The 19,380-nt window shown below is 38.1% G+C and overlaps 1 protein-coding gene across 3 annotated transcripts in view; it reads left to right on the top strand.

Moving 5' to 3' along the window:
* rargb (retinoic acid receptor, gamma b) overlaps positions 1 to 13,028 on the top strand; it is a 38,957-nt gene extending 25,929 nt beyond the window's left edge. For all 3 annotated transcript variants that reach the window (XM_053674021.1, XM_053674022.1, XM_017451062.3), the window contains 7 exons: positions 4,511 to 4,659; positions 4,937 to 5,078; positions 5,781 to 5,944; positions 6,129 to 6,305; positions 6,920 to 7,124; positions 7,251 to 7,409; positions 7,771 to 13,028. In XM_053674021.1, the coding sequence (XP_053529996.1) occupies positions 4,511 to 4,659; positions 4,937 to 5,078; positions 5,781 to 5,944; positions 6,129 to 6,305; positions 6,920 to 7,124; positions 7,251 to 7,409; positions 7,771 to 8,066 (1,292 nt within the window). In that variant the 3' untranslated portion in view covers positions 8,067 to 13,028. The remainder of the gene's footprint in view (positions 1 to 4,510; positions 4,660 to 4,936; positions 5,079 to 5,780; positions 5,945 to 6,128; positions 6,306 to 6,919; positions 7,125 to 7,250; positions 7,410 to 7,770) is intronic.
* Positions 13,029 to 19,380: the final 6,352 nt, after the last annotated feature.

Raw genomic sequence — 19,380 nt, 5'->3', positions numbered from 1 at the left:
CTCACCCGACTCTTCCTCTGACTTCCTGTCATCTATAAACACTAATAAAATCCATTGTGTAGCCAAACAATGCAGTGTTGTTGTTGTTGTTGTTTTACATCAGCAGTCATTTTGGATTTCCTGGACATACTTGATTTTTTTTTTTTCTCAGAGCAGTTTTTCATTATTTAACATTTTGCACTTTTGGCTCTGCCCACTGTAGTGTGATGTTGGAATTGCAGCAGTGAGATGGAGGACGATGAGATTTTGTTGTATTGGCAGTTACGCTAATTTTACAAATAAAAAAACAAACAATTCAGTTGAAGAAAAAGTTTGTTAACGTAAATGCCAGTGGATTTTGGACACCTGAAGTGACTTCCTGTAAACCGAATGCATCCTGACTCATCAACTACAGTGTGTGTATGTGTGTGTGTGTGTGTGTGTGTGTGTGTGTGTGTGTGTGTGTGTGTGTGTGTGTATGTGTGTGTTTATTTTATCCAAAAGGCCAAGGTTACATGTTTATGTAGCAGGGATGTGTAAAGGACATGGTGGTGCGACCCGTTTTATTAGGTTGGCTCTTGGACGGAATCCCGATTCGTGTGTGTGTATGTGTTTTATTGGGTCATCTCCTGGACAATGACCGGTTTTGTTTTAAAGACAGGAAGTAGGTGGGGGTGGGGGGTGGGTGGGGGTGGGGGGGGGGGGGGTGTTTGTAAAAAAAAAAAAGAGTCATATACAAATAAATAAATACACATCTTAAGAATAAAAGAAAGAAAGAGATAAATAAGTTCTTTCGTTTATTTACTGCGTTTTATTTCTCACACACATTACAGGAGTTGGATTAAACATTACATTTAAATATCAATCTTTTTTTGTTGTTGTTTAAATGTTAGAAACTCTTATATTGTTACAAAAAAAGACAAATTATTATTTTTTATTTATTTAGAAAATCACAGGGTTAGTCTTTCTTAATATTTTCATTTCAGGTTATGTATTGTTTATTTTTTAGTCCGAAATCTTGTATAATAATTACTGATGTGCAAATTATATAAAACTTGTAGGGAATTACATCTCTCTCTTTCTCTCTCTCTCTCTCTCTCTCTCACACACACACACACACACACACACACACACACACACACACACACACACACAGAGTGTGAAACTGAAGAAGCTGGAGGTTTGGCGCCAGATTGGCTGTGAAGAGTGCAGACACTCTCAGATGGACCTTCTCAGTGGGATTAGTCACATTTCACACTGTAATGTTACACAAACTCACAACCTGTAGGGAGCCTACTGAGGGAACACACCCATATACTGTATGAAGTGTAACGGCTTAACCGACTGAAATATTGTTTTGCTAACTCATTTTTTGTAAAAAACTAGAGACGGAGAATTCGGATCCGAACCTGAACCCTCACGTATCAGCTGATCCCGAAACCCAGGAGATACGGTTTCCTTTATAAACTACTCAGCCTTGTCAGAAAGTAGAGAGGCTGCTAGGCTTGCTTGGTTATGGAGCTGGTGTTGAGGGACCAGGTGAGGTTCTCCGCTAGGTGAACACCAAGGAATTTGGTGCTCTTGACGATCTCCACAGAGGAGCCGTCGATGTTCAGAGGAGAGTGGTCGCTCCGTGCTCTCCTGAACTCAACAACCATCTCTTTCGTTTTCTCCGCGTTCAGAGACAGGTTATTGGTTCTGCACCGGTTTTTTTATTTGATTACATATCATAAATATGTACCATAGCAAAATAGAGTTAGCATGATCAAAATTCAGGTATGTTTATATATATATATATATATTTTATTTTTGCTGAATAAATTCATTCTAAGCTCTAAGATTTGACACAGAGCTCGTTGTTATAAATCCAGAACATAAAGAGTTCCCTGAAGAACTGATTTCAGTGCAGTGCAGTGCATTCACACACACACACACACACACACACACACACACACACACACACATGGAGGAAATGAAAGAAGCTATTCATCTAAACTCTGTCTTCACTCCTACAGTGCCGCTTTTGTTAGTGTGTGTGTGTGTGTGTGTGTGTGTGTTAAAACCTCAACCACTCATCAAATTTATGCTGCATAATAATAATAATAATAATAATAATAATAATAACAATAATGTTCTTCAGTGGGTTCTTTGTATAGTTCTGGCTTCCTGAAAGGGTTCTACGTGGAACCTTTAAAGGTTCTGTCGCAGGAAAAAGAGAAGAAGAAAAAGAGAAGAAGAATTCCACACTTGTTTAATTTTGTCTAGACAAATATCAATATTATATAAATATATAAATATTGTCTTAGACAATAACCAGCGTCTAGATTTAAAATGATTTACAAAAAAAAGTCTAAAATAATTTCTATAATATTTTATTCTAATTCAGTTTAATCTTAGCTTTAAGCTGTTTCCGTAATATTTTCTACTTTTAAAAATAATTTCTTTAATTCTTTCTTTTCTTTGTTTATATTTTACTCCTTAAAAAAAGTTTTAGAAGTTAATCTCATTTTTTTAAATATATTTTTGAAGTTTTATTTGTAAAGAAGTTGAAGCTTGTTGTGTAATTTTATGCACATATTGGGTTTTTTCTTTTTGCAGTTAAATTTATTTGGACTCTACTTTTAAATTTCATGTTCAAGTGAGGAGTCAAAGTCAAAACCAAGGTCAAACTCACTCCTGTCTCACTCTGTCTCTGTCGTTACTCCTCACATCCTCTTCATCCGTCCTTCCTCCTCTTTCTTTTTTTATTAGACCCCCCTCGTCCCGCGCTTGTTAAGCCTTTACTCACGGTGAGAATACCGCCTCTATTCATCGCACTCGCTTTTTTGCGGCCAATAAAAACGGAGTTCTGAAGATTCTGGAGTTTTTTTGTCCGTTTTTCTCTCCTTCATTCCTCCTTCAGAGAGATGGAGGGACAGCTGGCGACAGCGTGAATGGACGTCTGAGATGACCAATAAAACCCCAGAGAGCCTCAGGCCTCGTCCCAAACACACACACACACACACACACACACACACTCACACACTCACACATACACACACACACACACACTTTACAGGGCGAGTGATGAGGCTGCAGGTCCTGTAAAAGATCAGTGAAGCAGCTGGGAGGAATTCACACTGCAGAGGAGCAGAGAAACGCAGGACAGGCCAGGGGTCAGGGGTCAAAGTTCAACACTGTGACACATCAGATAGAGCTTAGCGTTGCTCGTGCTAATGAGAACGAGGAGGAATGAAGAGAAATCATAAAAAACCCCAATAATGTCGTGAAGCGCAGAGCTGCTGGTGTGAGAAACACTGCTGAGACTCACCAAGCAACACACACACACACACACACATGTACGCACACTTTACTTCTGTCTTTCTTTAATTCTCTCCTTCTTTGCTTCTTTTCTTATTTATTGCTTTCTTTGTTTAATTTGTTCCTTCTTAATTCTATCTTTACTTCCCTCTTACCTTCTTCATGTCTTTCTTTTCACGTTCATTCCTTATTTCCTTCTTTCTTTCCATCTTTACTTTCTTTCTTTTTTCATAAAAACATTACCAGAGGCTCTGTATGCTGTGTAACACACACACTCACACACACACACACACACACACACACACACACACACACACACACACACACACACACACACACACACACACACTGATGAACACATTAGCGGATTAGCTCTGAAACGAGGAGTCGAGATCAAACGCAAATATTTTGGGAGTTCAGTGAGAGTTAAAGCTGCTGAGGGACGAAAAACCAAAACCACAGAAATGAACCAGATGGCAGCCACGATAAGCTTCAGACATGTGTGTGTGTGTGTGTGTGTGTGTGTGTGTGTGTGTGTGTGTGTGTGTGTGTGTGTGTGTGTGTGTGTGAGTGAGTGAGAGAGAGAGAGAATACATGTAAGTGTGTGTCCTTGTACTGTTTTTCTCTTACACACACAAATGAACATGAAGTTTCACACCAACAAAACAAACACACATAATGTATGAAACACATGACAACATTATGTATATATACATATAAACAAATATACATATATATATATATATATATATATATATATATATATATATATATATATATATATATATATACAGTGTGTGTGTGTGTGTGTGCACAGTGTTTAAACTGGAGTCTGGACACACACGATGACGTTAGGTGGTCAGTACAGCAAATGGTGTTGTGTGTCTGGTTAGTTTATAGGTATGACTTCATGAACACACACACACACACACACACACACACACACACACACACACACACACACAAAGTTAACTTTGAACTCTTTTGGCTCTCTAATTAATTTCTTATTTTTATTGAATTTAAGACTATTTTTCAACCAAACTCACTCTGTTCTTTCTTTCTCTTTAGTCCATTAATCCTTCTATTCTACCTTTTCTTCTGTCCTTCTTTCTTTTTGTTTTTCTGTTTCTTCCTATCACAGGTGTGTTTAGTTTTACATTTCAAGTTGTTTCTTTAATAGTGTGTAATTTTCTCTCTCTCTCTCTCTCTCTCTCTCTCTCCCCCCGGACAGCGGTGGAGACTCGCAGTACAAGTTCTGAGGAGATGATTCCGAGTTCTCCGTCTCCTCCTCCTCCTCCTCGAGTGTATAAGCCATGTTTTGTTTGTCAGGACAAATCGTCAGGATATCACTACGGAGTCAGTTCCTGTGAGGGCTGCAAGGTGAGTTTACCTTATCCTAACCCCGCCCCTTCCTCATCCTAACCCCGCCCTTCACTCTAACGCTGATCAGTCAGAACTTCCACCAGGTGGCGCAGGAAGATCTTTCATTTCCAGTTGAGGGTGATGGAGACAAACGAAATATAAGTGTAGCCGGATGACGCGGTGCTGCCCCCTGGTGGTGCTGAGGAGTATTACAGCTTTCACTGATGTACTTGAATCACTTTTTGACTTTATTTATTTCTCTTTTTGCTTTTCTCCTTCTTTTCTTTCTCCTCAGGGTTTTTTCCGGCGCAGTATTCAGAAGAACATGGTCTACACCTGCCACAGAGACAAAAACTGCCAGATCAACAAGGTGACACGGAACCGCTGTCAGTACTGTCGCTTACAGAAGTGCTTCGAGGTGGGCATGTCTAAAGAAGGTGAGAACAACTGAGAGTTTTCTTTAAAAAAAGAAAAAAAAGAAGAAGTAGAATGTTAAAAAATGTAGGTATGAGATCCCAGAAAAAGATTCTATCACAAGATGATTACATCACTAGAACGTTCTATCTCTCTCTTCTTCCCTTTTCTTTCTCCCTTTCTTTCTTTCTGAATTTATTTATTCTTTTTTTATTATTTGTCATTCAATTTTTCCTCCATTACTCTTCTTTCATTTTTTCTTTCTTGCCATGATTCTTTTATTTTACAATTATTTTTTCTTTCTCATAATTTTTTATTTCCTCCTTTCATTTTCTATTTTTCATCCTGTAATTATTCTCTTTCTCTATCTGCTCATTATTTTCTCTTGTTTCTTCTTCTTCTTCTGTTTTCTTTCATTTACAGTTTGTCCACAATTTCATCCTCTCTTTATTATCTTTCTCTATACTCATTTGATCTCTTATTCCTTTCTTTTGCTTTCTTTTTAATTCATCCCTCTAGCTTCCTTTTTCTTTCTTTTTCTCGCTATCTCCCTTCCTCCCTTTCTTTCTTTCTTCATTCCTCCATCCCTTCTTTTCTCCACAAATTTTCTTTCTTTAATCACAGCACTTTTGAAAATTTTTATGTTGTTATTTCTGCTCTGATGATGAATGATACAAATATTGAACTAGTCTCTCTCTCTCTCTCTCTCTCTCTCTCTCTCTCAGCGGTGAGGAATGACAGGAATAAGAAGAAGAAGGATGTGAAGGAGGAGGTGGTTTTGCCAGAAAGCTATGAGCTGAGTGGAGAGCTGGAGGAGTTGGTGAATAAAGTCAGTAAAGCACACAGAGAAACGTTTCCCTCCCTGTGTCAGCTCGGAAAATATACTACTGTGAGTACACACACACACACACACACACACACACACACACACACACACACACACACACATATTAATATTTACATAAGCACAAAAGCATGACTAAATCACTTGCAGCTTCCCTTAACTGCAGTTTATGTTTATAGTTTATAGATTTTAATGTCTAATATTTAAGCTTGTGTGTGTGTGTGTGTAGAACTCGAGTGCAGATCACAGGGTTCAGCTGGACTTGGGTTTGTGGGATAAATTCAGTGAACTTTCCACTAAGTGCATCATTAAAATCGTGGAATTCGCCAAACGTTTGCCGGGTTTCACTTCCCTCACCATCGCAGACCAGATCACACTGCTTAAATCTGCCTGCCTCGACATACTGGTAACACACACACACACACACATACACACACACACACACACACACACAAACACACACACACATACACACAGACACACACTTTTCCATATTTCTACAGTTCTCTTCATTTATCCCTCCATTTTTCCTCTATATTAAGAACCACATACTTATTTCTTATTATTTACTTAATTATTTTTATTTATTTATATGATCAGATCCCTCAGAGTGTCATCTGATCACACTTTTCAGTAGCATGAGATGGTCCTTAAAAATCCCAGGACACTTATGGTAAAGAGTAAGGGTATAACCCTGGGGTCTTGCCCAAATTCCCTCATTGACCCTTCTCTATCATCCCCTAATAATCTCCATCTCTGAAGTGGCTACGGCACTCTCTCCTCTCCACTAATAGCTGGTGTGTGGTGGGAGTTCTGGAGCAATATGGCTCCCATCGCATCATCCAGGTGGAGAATATACACTAGTGGTGGTTTAGGAGATTACCCCCACCCCCCTCCCATACACTGTAAAGCACTTTGAGTGTCTAGAAAAGCGCTATACTAACTAAAAATTAACTGTATTTACCTCTTCTTGTTTACTTTTCTTCTTCTTTTGTGTGTGTGTATGTGTGATGTGATTAGATGTTGAGGATTTGTACGCGTTACACACCCGAGCAGGACACCATGACCTTCTCAGATGGTTTGACTCTGAACAGAACTCAGATGCACAATGCTGGATTTGGGCCTCTGACTGACCTGGTCTTCTCCTTCGCTGATCAGCTGCTTCCTTTGGAGATGGACGACACCGAAACTGGACTCCTGAGTGCCATCTGCCTTATCTGTGGAGGTTCTGCACCAAAACACAGCTTTATCTTTAAACTAGGAATCAAACTATTGTATGAGACTTGTACTTATTTATACTGTGTGTGTGTGTGTGTGTGTGTGTGTGTGTGTGTGTGTGTGTGTGTGTTAGACCGTATGGATTTGGAGGAGCCTCAGAAGGTTGATCAGCTCCAGGAGCCTCTACTGGAGGCGTTAAAGATCTACGCGAGAAGACGACGCCCCAATAAACCGCACATGTTCCCTCGAATGTTGATGAAAGTCACTGACCTGCGGGGAATCAGCACTAAAGGTCACCACACACACACACACACACACACACACACACACACACACACACACACACACACACACACATAACCAATACACACATCCATACTGTGTGTTCAGCACATTTACTCACATAATTGCACAAAAATACCCGTTTCTGATGGCTGAGGCTGGCTGAGGTGTGTGTTATTTCTTACATAAGGGAATCACTATGTCAGCCATTTTGGAATGTTAACCTGACAACAATCATAAATAACAGTTTATGCTTGGCCTGTTGATGCTTTTTTGCCATTGTTTTGCTGAGCAACAACAGGAAATAAAAAAAAAAAAGACTATAAATTTAGCTAAACAAACTGTGTGTGTGTGTGTGTGTGTGTGTACAGGTGCGGAACGGGCGATCACACTGAAGATGGAGATTCCCGGCCCGATGCCTCCCCTCATCCGTGAAATGCTGGAGAACCCAGAGGTTTACGAGGAGAGTCTTCCTCCTCCCGCCATCCAGGTCATTAAACAAGAGAGGGATGAGCACTCCACCCCTGAGGAAGAGGAGGATGAGGAGGATGAATGCGCAGAGGAGGAGAGGGAGAGAGGAGGAGACAGCGAGGATGATGATGAGTGGAGCATCCTGCAGGTGGACGTGGGGGAGAAGAAGAAGAACACGACGGGTAGAGCGCAGTGATACAATCGACGTCTGGATTTTCTTCACACACACACACACACACACACACACACACACACACACACACAAACACATAAACATACACACACACACACACACACACAGAGTCAGGTCCAAAAGTCTGAGTGTGCTAGCAAGAGTTTATTTCAGCAGTTCTTAAACTCTAATCACACATTTTCCCTCAGATTTGCCTCAGTAAAGATAATCTAGCTAGCGTTAGCAGTGAAAATGACAAGAATGTATGAATATAACATGAAAATCCTCTCAGAAATCCTGTCAAATTAGCTTGTATTAGCCTGCTAGCTAGCATTAGCAGTAAACATGTCTGAATATATCCTCTCAGATATCCTGCCAAGCTGTTTGCGTTAGCTAGCATCAGCATTGATGATTAAAGACATTAAATATAAAATTCCTCTCAGAAATCCTGTCAGGTTCGCTCATGTTAGCCAGCTAGCTATCATTAGTACTGAAAATGTTGAACATTTATGAATATGAAAAATCCTCTCAAAAATCCTGCCAAGCTGTTCATGTTAGCTAGCTTGATAGAATCAACACTGATTATTAGAGAGATGTTAGCTAGCTAGTTAGTGTTAACAATGACGATGACAAAGATTTATGAACATTATTTATGATTTAAAATTCCCTCAGCAGGTGAAAAGTAAATATTTATGAATATGACTTTTTAGAAATCTTCTCAGGTTAGCTCATGTTAGCTATCCAGTTAGCATTAGCAGGGGAAAAAAAATAAACATTTATGAATATAACTCAAAAATCCTCTTAAAAAATCCTGTCAGATTAGCTCATGTTAGCCAGCTAGCATTAGAAGTATGTTAGTTCATATAAGCTAGCTAGCAAGCATTAGCAGTGAACAATATAAACATTATACTAAAAGATAAACTGATTATGATGCAGTTATGTCCTGTCAGAAATTCTGTTACAATATTCCATATTAGCCAACTAGCATTTTGAAAATGTATTAATATGATTCAACTCCTCTTTGAAATCCTTAAAGTTAAAGCATGCAGTTGGCATTAGCAGTGAAGACAACAAGAATATATGAATGTAACATAAAAATCCTCTCAGAAATCCTGTCCGTCTAGTTCAATAGCTGTCTAGCTAACATCAGCGGGGAGGGGGAGTGTGGGGGGGAAGTAAACACATATGAATTTTACTTGAAAATCCTGTCAGAAATGTTGTCAGGTTAGCTCATATTAGCTAGCTAGTAAGCATTAGCATTAAAGATGATAAACGTTTCTGAATATGATACAAATCCTGTGAGAACTCCTATTAGGTTAGTTCATATTAGCTAGCTAGCTAGTGTTAGCAGCATTAGCATTAGTGCTAAAGAGCAGGAATATGACTCGCTGTATTAGTTTTTGATAACCGATGAAATAAAAACAGTTCTTGGCTGTGCTCTGAGTCACTGAATGTCACGTGACGTCAATTATTTTGGATTTAGCCATCGGAGGGGAAAACCAGCCATTTTTCAAGATGGTGGACTGAAAAAACCCCAAAGTGACAGAACAAGTCGGAAAAAAAACCCAAAACATTTGTTCTTTAAAGGAAACTGTCCTTTTGTCTGAGCAAAATTAAACCAAAGAAGGAAAGTCAGAGGATCGCACCATCATTCTGACATGTTGAAATGCAGATTTTTAAAAAAGAAAGAAAGAAAGAAAGAAAGAAATAAAGAAAGAAGGAAATTCCTCACATTGTGACAGAAATGAGTTTACAGCTTCATGCCTAAATTACAATGAATATTAATCCAAGAATCTACAATCTGGCAACTATAAAAGCTGGATTAATAGTTCTTTTTTCTGGATATTGTTTCATTTTATCTAAGATCAGCAGCTTGTTTTCTTCAGTTTTTTTTTCTTTCCTGAAAGTGTTTTAAGCATCGCTATGTGTTCACAATAGAGATGCAGTCAAGTGAAATCTAGGGTTTATATTCGGGCAAAGTCGAGTTTTAAGCCAACAGTAAAATTCTTTGGGGCTTTTATCTTTTTTTTGTTGTTCTTTTTGTTCAAATTTCAAGTTGTTTTTTTTCCCACCAGCACACCTGGTTTGATTTTGTATTTTACTGACATTTATTTTAAAATGACAGACCTTCACCTGAGCATATTTTCAAACTGGAAAAGAATTCTGACTTTTTTCAATAGTAAAAACAAAACAAAACAAAACAAAACAAAACGGTGTTAATGAGACTGTATAAATATTTCATGTAGGAATATTGGTATGTTATTAAGCTAGGACACTCAGGGCACTAAAAGGACCAAATATCCTACAATATCCAGCTACACATTCATTTTTAAAACTATAAGACATTGTATTAAGAATGTATTCATAATTCCAGTAAGAATCCTAAGCCATATAAATTAGCAAACGCTGGTATTTTGTCTAAGTGAAATTTATTATGCAATGCTTATACTAAAAAATTGGTTAATATTAGCTAGCTCATTAGCGAGCAGGGATGATTATTCATATTTTTGAACATAAACCTCTCAGAAATCTGGTCAGGTTAGCTCATTTTAGCAACATTATCAATTCAAATTACGTTAGAAATCCCATCAGGTTAGTTCATATTAGCTAACAAGCAAGCATTAGCAGTAAACAATGTAAACATTATAATATAAACTGAATATGATAAGTTCTGACCTGTCAGAAATCCTGTTAGTCCATATTTTAGTCCATATTAGCCGATTAGCTAGCATCGCAAAAATGTATTAATATGATTCAATTCCTCTCAGAAATCCTGCGAATTTTTTTAAACGCTGCCAAAGATGTTCTTTAACTCAGATAGAAGACATTGTTTTAAGATAAGAATCCAAAGACATAAATTAGCAAATGTTGATGTTTAGCGTAAGTGAATTTTATTATATGATGCGTATCATTACGTGCGAAATAATAAAACACACAGTGCCTTAGTGGATCATTTCATAGTTTAGCGTCACATTAAACGTGATAAACATGTTACTGCTCATTGCAGTCACATTATTATCATTATTTGCTGTTAGCCATTTATTTGCTAACTATTTCCAACTGAATCCATCCTACACCGTTAGCTACATTGAGAGTTTTGCTAAATCTTTTCTACATTTGCCACATTAGCTTATTTGGCTATATTTGTGCTATATTATTTGTTGCTTTTTTATTGCCTAAATCCACACACACACACACACATATATGTATATATTAGCGCTAAGTAAAATTGCAGTGTTCGTAACGTCTCTTCGGTTTTATTCTGTATGCACTGATATCCGGAGTTATGACAGGGTAATTATGGCCTGCAATTTCTGCACATATTACCGGTAGCTATTAAAAACGATGTACGCTGCTAATCCATCCTGCGTGTGCTGCGGCTAAATTACAGTGATGTGTCAGTAATATCGTGATGTAGCGCTCATCTAGACTGAATCGGAGCTTTGTACTTTGTACCAAAGCCATTTCTATACTTTTTGTGTTTGTATATTTGTGTGTGCTAAGAAGTTAACCCTCTATAAGTATTTCTGTCATTTATAAATGATAAAATATGGTCCAACAATTCAACCCAATCAAACTCCATAAAAATGATGTTTATTTTCATGACTGATCTTAAAAATTACTTGAATTTATGCAACAGATTTTGTCACATAAAGGAAAAGTGACACAGCAAATTAGATCTAACTAACTATAGATAGCAAAAAAAATAAATAAAGTCTTAACCCTTTGTTGGAATTTATTTACATTTAATATAATGTCAATTTACATATATACATTCAATAAATTAAAGGTTTTTAAATGACCTACTTATATCCACTAAAGTCCAAAATGAATTATATAGCAATTCAAATAAAATAAAGTAAAATTAATTACAAAATTTTAACAGTGTCAAAAAGTAATTTTTGAAAAATTCATGGTGAAACTTGTAAATAAAAAAACAAAAACATTTCAGACAAACACACTTCATGTCACTTGGAGGAAAAGAACTAATGTCAATCTTTAGTTTTATATTTCACATTTTTTTATTTTGATAGATAAATTTTCTTTATTACAACCCAAATCTTTTGTTATGTGTATAAACGACAAATTCTTATGAAGGGTTAACAATTTCATACAAAACATTGGACTAACATGTGCACACATACACACACACACACACACACACACACAGGACACACTCAGACCTCTGAAAACATCTTCATTCAGGTGAAAAGGAGAAACATCACACGGTGAATCCGTGACGTTTTACACATTTTTGATTGCTTTTTTGATGCAAATGTAGCAATGAAACTGCAGCTGGGTTTTTTTTTTATGCTAAAGCAAATTAATGTGTTTATACCGATTCTGAGAAAGTGTGTTTAGTCAGATCAATAGTTTAGTGTTTATCTGTTGTGCATGCAGTTTTTATTATTATCACGATGAACATTGTTGTTATGGATGTAGACTTTATTTCTCATGAAGAATTTGCGCTCTGTGTTTTGGATATTTTTTAAAAAAAATTTTAGTAATTTTTTTCGTGTCTTTTAAAAAATATATATTTTTATGCTTCTTAAATATTCAAAGTTAGAATTGCATCTGGTGTTTATTACATGCAGAATAATATTTATGCTTCTGAATATTTTGTTTTATCTTACATATCACCAAATTCAGGGATTTTCAACCTGAAAACTACAGAAATGTTTTTTCTTTTTTCTTTTTGAAACCCTGATTTGGATTTTTATCTATTGGAAAGTAAAGTACTCTTGATGTATAACAATATTTTTGTTTATGAGTCCATATTGCTTTGTACGCCTTTGTAACAACTCTTCATGGCCTTGCACAAAAACTAGTGACAAACTAGAACTGGCGTGATTAAAGTTGAAAAGTGTTTTAGATTTTAATCACTTAAAATTTTCCTTAATGCTCATTTTTACTCTTTTTTTGTTCTTGTTGGAAACTTTGTTTCTAAAGTTGTTTTATAAAGAATTTTTACAAGAATGTCAAAAATGTGTGTGTGTGGTGGTGGTCTTTTTTTTTTTTACCCCAAAAGTTTCTTTGTTCTTTTGTTTCCTGCCTGTTCCTCTTCTATCTCTTAAATCATTGTTAGCACCTGCCACGTTGTGAGCCTCGTTATGAGTCTCGGTGTGTCTCATTAGTGAGTGAATTGAAACTCATCATTTTCTAACCTGAGGAGACCTTGTTAAAACTACAAGACACCAAAAAGGAGCTTCTAACATGAAATAACAAGGAGCTAGGAATACTGTGCAAACATCTAGGGAACTGGATAAATCAGAGGGTTCAAAAAATTGTAAGACCTTGAAGGGCTGTAATCAAAATCTATCTTTTTTATTTTTATTCAGTTTTTTTTTGACGTATTTAACATATTTGACTAATTAGTAGAATAGCAAAACGAACCGCTAACAAACAAACCATTAAAGTGCATGCCGAAAAAAATCAATAGAAACCATTACATAAATTTTAATGGTTATAATGGGAATTGTATTGGTGGTAATGGAAACTGTAATGGTGCTTGTCGGTATCTACTTATAATGTGTTTTGGTTCTGTTTGTTGGCATGTTTATGTCTAGTGGAAACCAATACAAACCATTAAAATCCTAATAAAATGTGACCCCAAACACACTACATAATGGTTTTAATGGTATTTGTAGTGGAAACCATTAGAATTTATGTAATGGTTTCTGTTGTTGTTTTCAGCAGGGCTATTATGTAAGAACATTTTATTATAGGCTAGTGATTTATAATAAAAGTTTTTTTTCTTTTATGATTAGCCAATCAGGATGAAGCATTTTTCCTGTTTCAGTATGAAAGCTACTCTCCAGATAGCTCCACTATAAACACAGAGTTTCAGTGTTATCTTTTCCAAGTACATGTAGGCCAAACTAAATGAGGTTGTGTTTTCTGAGGGTGGACTTTGTTCGACATGTATCAAACACGAGATAAAATTACACCCCGCCATCGACAAACAGTATCAGCATACAAATGTAACATTAACAATGGGGTTAAAACAGGAAGGGAAAAGGAGGTGTTGATGGAATAAACGTGTTTCTTGAGGGTTCTTTAAGGGTTCTCGGCTGTCTGGAAGTATTTTACTCAGAACCCTATTTAAAAGAGAACCATAGACTGCTGTAGGGTTCTACACAGAACCTTTAAGAGTTCCCCAAAAGTTGAACTGCAGAGTGTAGTTACCCTGCAGTACATCACAGATCTAATGGCGTAATGACTGAATGCCTGAAAAACAAAATGAAACAATTAAAAGACAACAGTACTTTATTAAAATGTTCTATTTTTAAATGCTGCACAGCTCCCATCTCTCTCTCTCTCTCTCTCTCTCTCTCTCTCTCTCTCTCTCTCTCTCTCTCTCTCTCACACACACACACACACACACACACACACATTTCATTGTTTTCTTCTCCTTCATGCTTTTTCCATTTTCTCACTTCCTGTACATCTCACATGTTTACTCGCTGACATTCTTCCTATTTCTCTTGTTTGGGTTTTTTTTTTTTTCGCTCTTTCCACTTTTCTTGCATTCTCTTTTTTCTGACTGAGTACAAAAAACAAATAAAAAGATGGGTGTGAGCACAGGTGGGTCCACCTGCTGGGTATTTCTGCCTGACACACCTCTGACAGTGCCATTGTGCCGTCAGCCGGGATCTATCCTTCACTGATGATTCGTTCCTTTAATCCCGGAACATCTCAAGGTGGTGGAGCAGCAGTATAGATGGTGCCCCATCACCAACTAGGATCCTTTCTTTCCCCACGCCAGTGCCAGAGCTCCTTTATTCTGCCATGTCTTTGAGAGCCTTCTTCAGCTTGGTGCTGGTGATCCCGAGTGACTTCAGGAACCAGTGGGTGGATGTTCCAGTGTAGCCTCTGTACTCAACTTCCACTGGGTAGGTGAATGCCCTCCACCCTGCTTGTGAACACACAGATGACACGTCTGTGTATTTTTCTTCTTTCTCATGAAAGCACCCTCTATTCCCTCTTTCCATGGAACAGTCAATTCAACCATAATGACTGTCCGAATGGAGGTAGACCAGAGTATGACATCTGGCCACAAAGAGGTTATAGTGGCCTCTTGTGGGAACTTTAACTAGCAGTGGAGGTCAGCTCTCATGTTCCACTCACCTCCAAATGGCAGGAGAGACCACTCCCTCGTGCTGCTGCTCTGTCCCCCTATTTCTTCTTTTTCTTCCTTCCTTCTTTCCCTCACTTCCTGCATTCCTCTCTTTTCTCTTGTTGTGCTTTTCTTCTGCAGGAAAAATAAATTAAAACAATAAAATGTATTTTAAAAAAAGCTACATAATTCTTTGGCTTCTTAAATGATACTGAATATTTTGTTCACTTCGGTTTTCTTAAAATAATGCTCATTATTATAAACAAAATATTAATTTGCAATTATTTTTAGAGAGGGGGAAAATAACATCAGGATCTTCTGCTTTACTATGTTTCCACACCAGCTAATATATTCTTGTTTAATTTCTTATGCCTTTGCTTTGTTTTCAATAGAAAAAGGGACCCAAAATGTGAATTAGTCTTCACAATTATTCACTAAAACTCACTTGTGTAAGAATTTCATTAAGGTCGTGTTTATCCATTAAAATAAATAATTGTGATGTTTAAAGAAAAAGAAAAAAGACAATAATGTGGAATAACATCCAGAACCCTGAACATGTCTATAGTGTGTGTGTGTGTGTGTGTGTGTGTGTGTGTGTGTGTATATATATATATATATATATATATATATATATATATATATATATATATATATATATATATATATATATATATATATATATATATATATAGTGCATGCAGATTTACTTTGAAAAATGATAGATGTGTGTGTCAGGAAGTCCATTTTTGGTAATGAGCATAGAGAAAGGAAGCCGTAAAAGCGGGCTCGGCCTCGGCTAATTAAATGATTGCCATAATTAACGTTCGCTTAACAGTCAATAAAAACAGCGCGGGGATTATGGCACGGTCCATACATTATTCACCGTTTTACAAGGCAGCTTTTAATGACCTCATATATCTGGTTGGAATGTGAAGCACGTTGCCATGGCAACGGGGCATATTTTATTCCCGTTTTATGCGTTTCTGTCTTCATTTATATTTGATCTGCTTTTTAGCTGCCTGGAATCAGACGTGCTGAGAGTTTGGACCTGAATTGAGGTGTCGGCAGTGAAAGTCATTTTTCTTCCAGTTTCTGTGGAGTTGATGAAGATTTTGAAAATGTACTTTTTAAACAAAACAACAAAAAAAGTGTCGTCAGTGAAGACTGACTGATATACGCTACAGAATCAGAGTCTGCAGTAATGGATTTGGTTCATTAGACAGTAAAGCGATAAAAATCATTGTTTATCGGGTCAGTGAAAAAGGACAAGGGCAGAGAAGAGAGGGGAAAAATGAGGGATGAGGAGATAAAGAGAGTGAACGAGTCGTCTCGGTTTTTTAATTAAAAGTGTAGAGGGAGAAGGAGCGCTATTAATCCTCCTCATCGCCTTCAGCTACGGCCATAAACGCAGGCGAGCATTCAGCAACGCATCCGTAATGAGAGAGGAGAAGAAATAAAAGGAGTGAAAGAAAGAGCGAAAGAAGAAAAGAAGGTGACAGCGGAGGAGAGGAGGGATGGGAAGGGAAGGAAGAAAGGCTAGTTTAGAGGCTGTTTAAAAAAGGAGATGAGCAACACCGCCGTGTTGCTAAAAAAGGGGGGGGGGGAGGAATGATGGAGGAACCAGAAAAGAACAAAAAACTGGTTCCTAAAGGACCTCGAGATCCAGGAATCTTTCAGAGGGATGCGTTAGTTCTCTGCATGACCAACCAAACCGATTAATGATCCACCAGGCAGAAGGTTCTTCTTCAGAAAACAACAAGAGTTCTTCGATAGCATCATTCTGAAGAACCTTTTACATTCTAATGAGAGGATCAAAGCAAAAAATATATAAACAGTATCTCACAAAAGTGAGTACACCCCTCACATTTTTGTAAACATTTGATTATATCTTTTTATGTAACAACACTGAAGAAATGACACTTTGTTATGTAATGACACACAATGTGAAGTAGTGAGTGTACAGCTTGTGTACATTGTGTACAGTGTAAATTTGCTGTCCCCTCAAAATAACTCAACACACAGCCATCCATCCATCCATCCATCCATCAACACACAGCCATTAATGTCTAAACCGATGGCAACAAAAGCGAGTACACCCTGAATTGAAAATGTCCAAATTGGGCCCAATTAGCCACTTTCCCTTCCTGGTGTCATGTGACTTGTTAGTCTTACAAGCTCTCAGGTGTGAATGGGGAGCAGGTGTGTTAAATTTGATGTCATTGCTCTCACACACCCTCATGCTGGTCACTAGAAGTTCAACATGGCACCTCATGGCAAAAAAACTCTCTGAGGATCTGAAAAAAAGAACTGTTGCTCTACATAAAGATGGCCTAGGCTATACGAAGATTGCCAAGACCCTGATACTGAGCTGCAGCACGGTGGCCAAGAACATACAGTGGTTTAACAGGACAGGTTCCACTCAGAACAGGCCTTGCCATGGTCGACCAAAGAAGTGGAGTGCACGTGCTCAGTGTCATATCCAGAGGCTGTCTTTGGGAAATAGACGTATGAGTGCTGCCAGCATTGCTGCAGAGGTTGAAGGGGTGGGGGGATCAGCCTGTCAGTGCTCAGACCATACGCCGCACACTGCATCAAATTGGTCTGCATAGCTGTCGCCCCAGAAGGAAGCCTCTTCTAAAGATGATGCACAAGAAAACCCGCAAACAGTTTGCTGAAGACAAGCAGACTAAGCACATGGATTACTGGAACCATGTCCTGTGGTCTGATGAGACCAAGATAAACTTATTTAGTTCAGATGGAGTCAAGCATGTGTGGTGGCAACCAGGTGAGGAGTACAAAGACAAGTGTGTCTTGCCTACAGTCAAACATGGTGGTGGGAGTGTCATGGTCTGGGGCTGCACAAGTGCTGCCGGCACTGGGGAGCTACAGTTCATTGAGGGAACCATGAATGCCAACATGCCGACATACTGAACTAGAGCCTGATCCCCTCCCTTCAGAGACTGGGCCGCAGGGCAGTATTCCAGTATGATAACGTCTTTTGCCTTGCTAAAGAAGCTGAGGGTGAAGGTGATGGACTGGCCAAGCATGTCTCAAGACCTAAACCCTATTGAGCATCTGTGGGGCATCCTCAAATGGAAGGTGGAGGAGCACAAGGTCTCTAACATCCACCAGCTCAGTGATGTCGTCATGGAGGAGTGGAAGAGGACTCCAGTGGCAGCCTGTTACGCTCTGGTGAACGCCATGCCCAAGAGGATTAAGGCAGTGCTGAAAAATAATGGTGGCCACACAAAATATTGACACTTTGGGCCCAATTTGGACATTTTCACTTAGGGGTGTACTCACTTTTGTTGCCAGTGGTTTAGACATTAATGGCTGTGTGTTGAGTTATTTTGAGGGGACAGCAAATTTACACTGTTACACAAGGTGTACAAGGTGGACACATTGTAGCAAAGTGTCATTTCTTCAGTGTTGTCACATGAAAAGATATAATCAAATATTTACAAAAATGTGAGGGGTGTACTCACTTTTGTGAGATACTGTAAATATGGATGAAAGGAAGGGAAAAAAAAGTTTAAATGCACAGCAAAATCCCCCGTGTTGATTTAACACACAGAGTTATAGTTATAAGTTATAGTTATAATACAGTTTTTATATAAGTCCACTGGACACAAATGAACACTCGGGGTGTTAATTCAACACTATGGATTTTACTGTGTGGTTTTAAATGAAAAAAAGAATTGATAAAAGAATAAAATAAAATGAACAAATGGAGGAGAAAGTAATAAATAGACTCATCAATCACTGATAGATAACTATACTGCCAAAAGTATGTGCACCCCGACCATCACTCCCATATGTGCTGTAAATGTCAGACATCACTTTCCAGATGTATTCCTCATGTGTTTGCTGTTATAATATGCTCCACTCTTCTGCGAAACTTTCCACTAGATTTTGGGGCGTGGCTGTGGGCAATCGTGTTTGTCCAGCTACAAGAGCGTTAGTGAGGTTGAGATCAGGTGCTGATGTTGATGTGAAGAGACTCCAGTTCCAGTTCATCCCAAAGGTGTTTGGTGGGGATGAGGTCATGGATCTGTGTAGGACACTCGAGTTCTTCCACCTTCTTCCAACCTTCACACACCATGTCTTCATGGAGCTCGCTTTGTGCACAGGTGCATCGTCATGCTGGGACAGTGTTTGGGTTCCTCTAGTTCCAGTGATGGGAAACTGTAAAGCTACAATGTACAGAGATGTTCTATACAA

Source organism: Ictalurus punctatus, chromosome 21, assembly GCF_001660625.3.
Source record: "Ictalurus punctatus breed USDA103 chromosome 21, Coco_2.0, whole genome shotgun sequence".
Lineage (NCBI taxonomy): Eukaryota > Metazoa > Chordata > Actinopteri > Siluriformes > Ictaluridae > Ictalurus > Ictalurus punctatus.
This window is presented reverse-complemented; position numbering and strand designations above follow the sequence as displayed.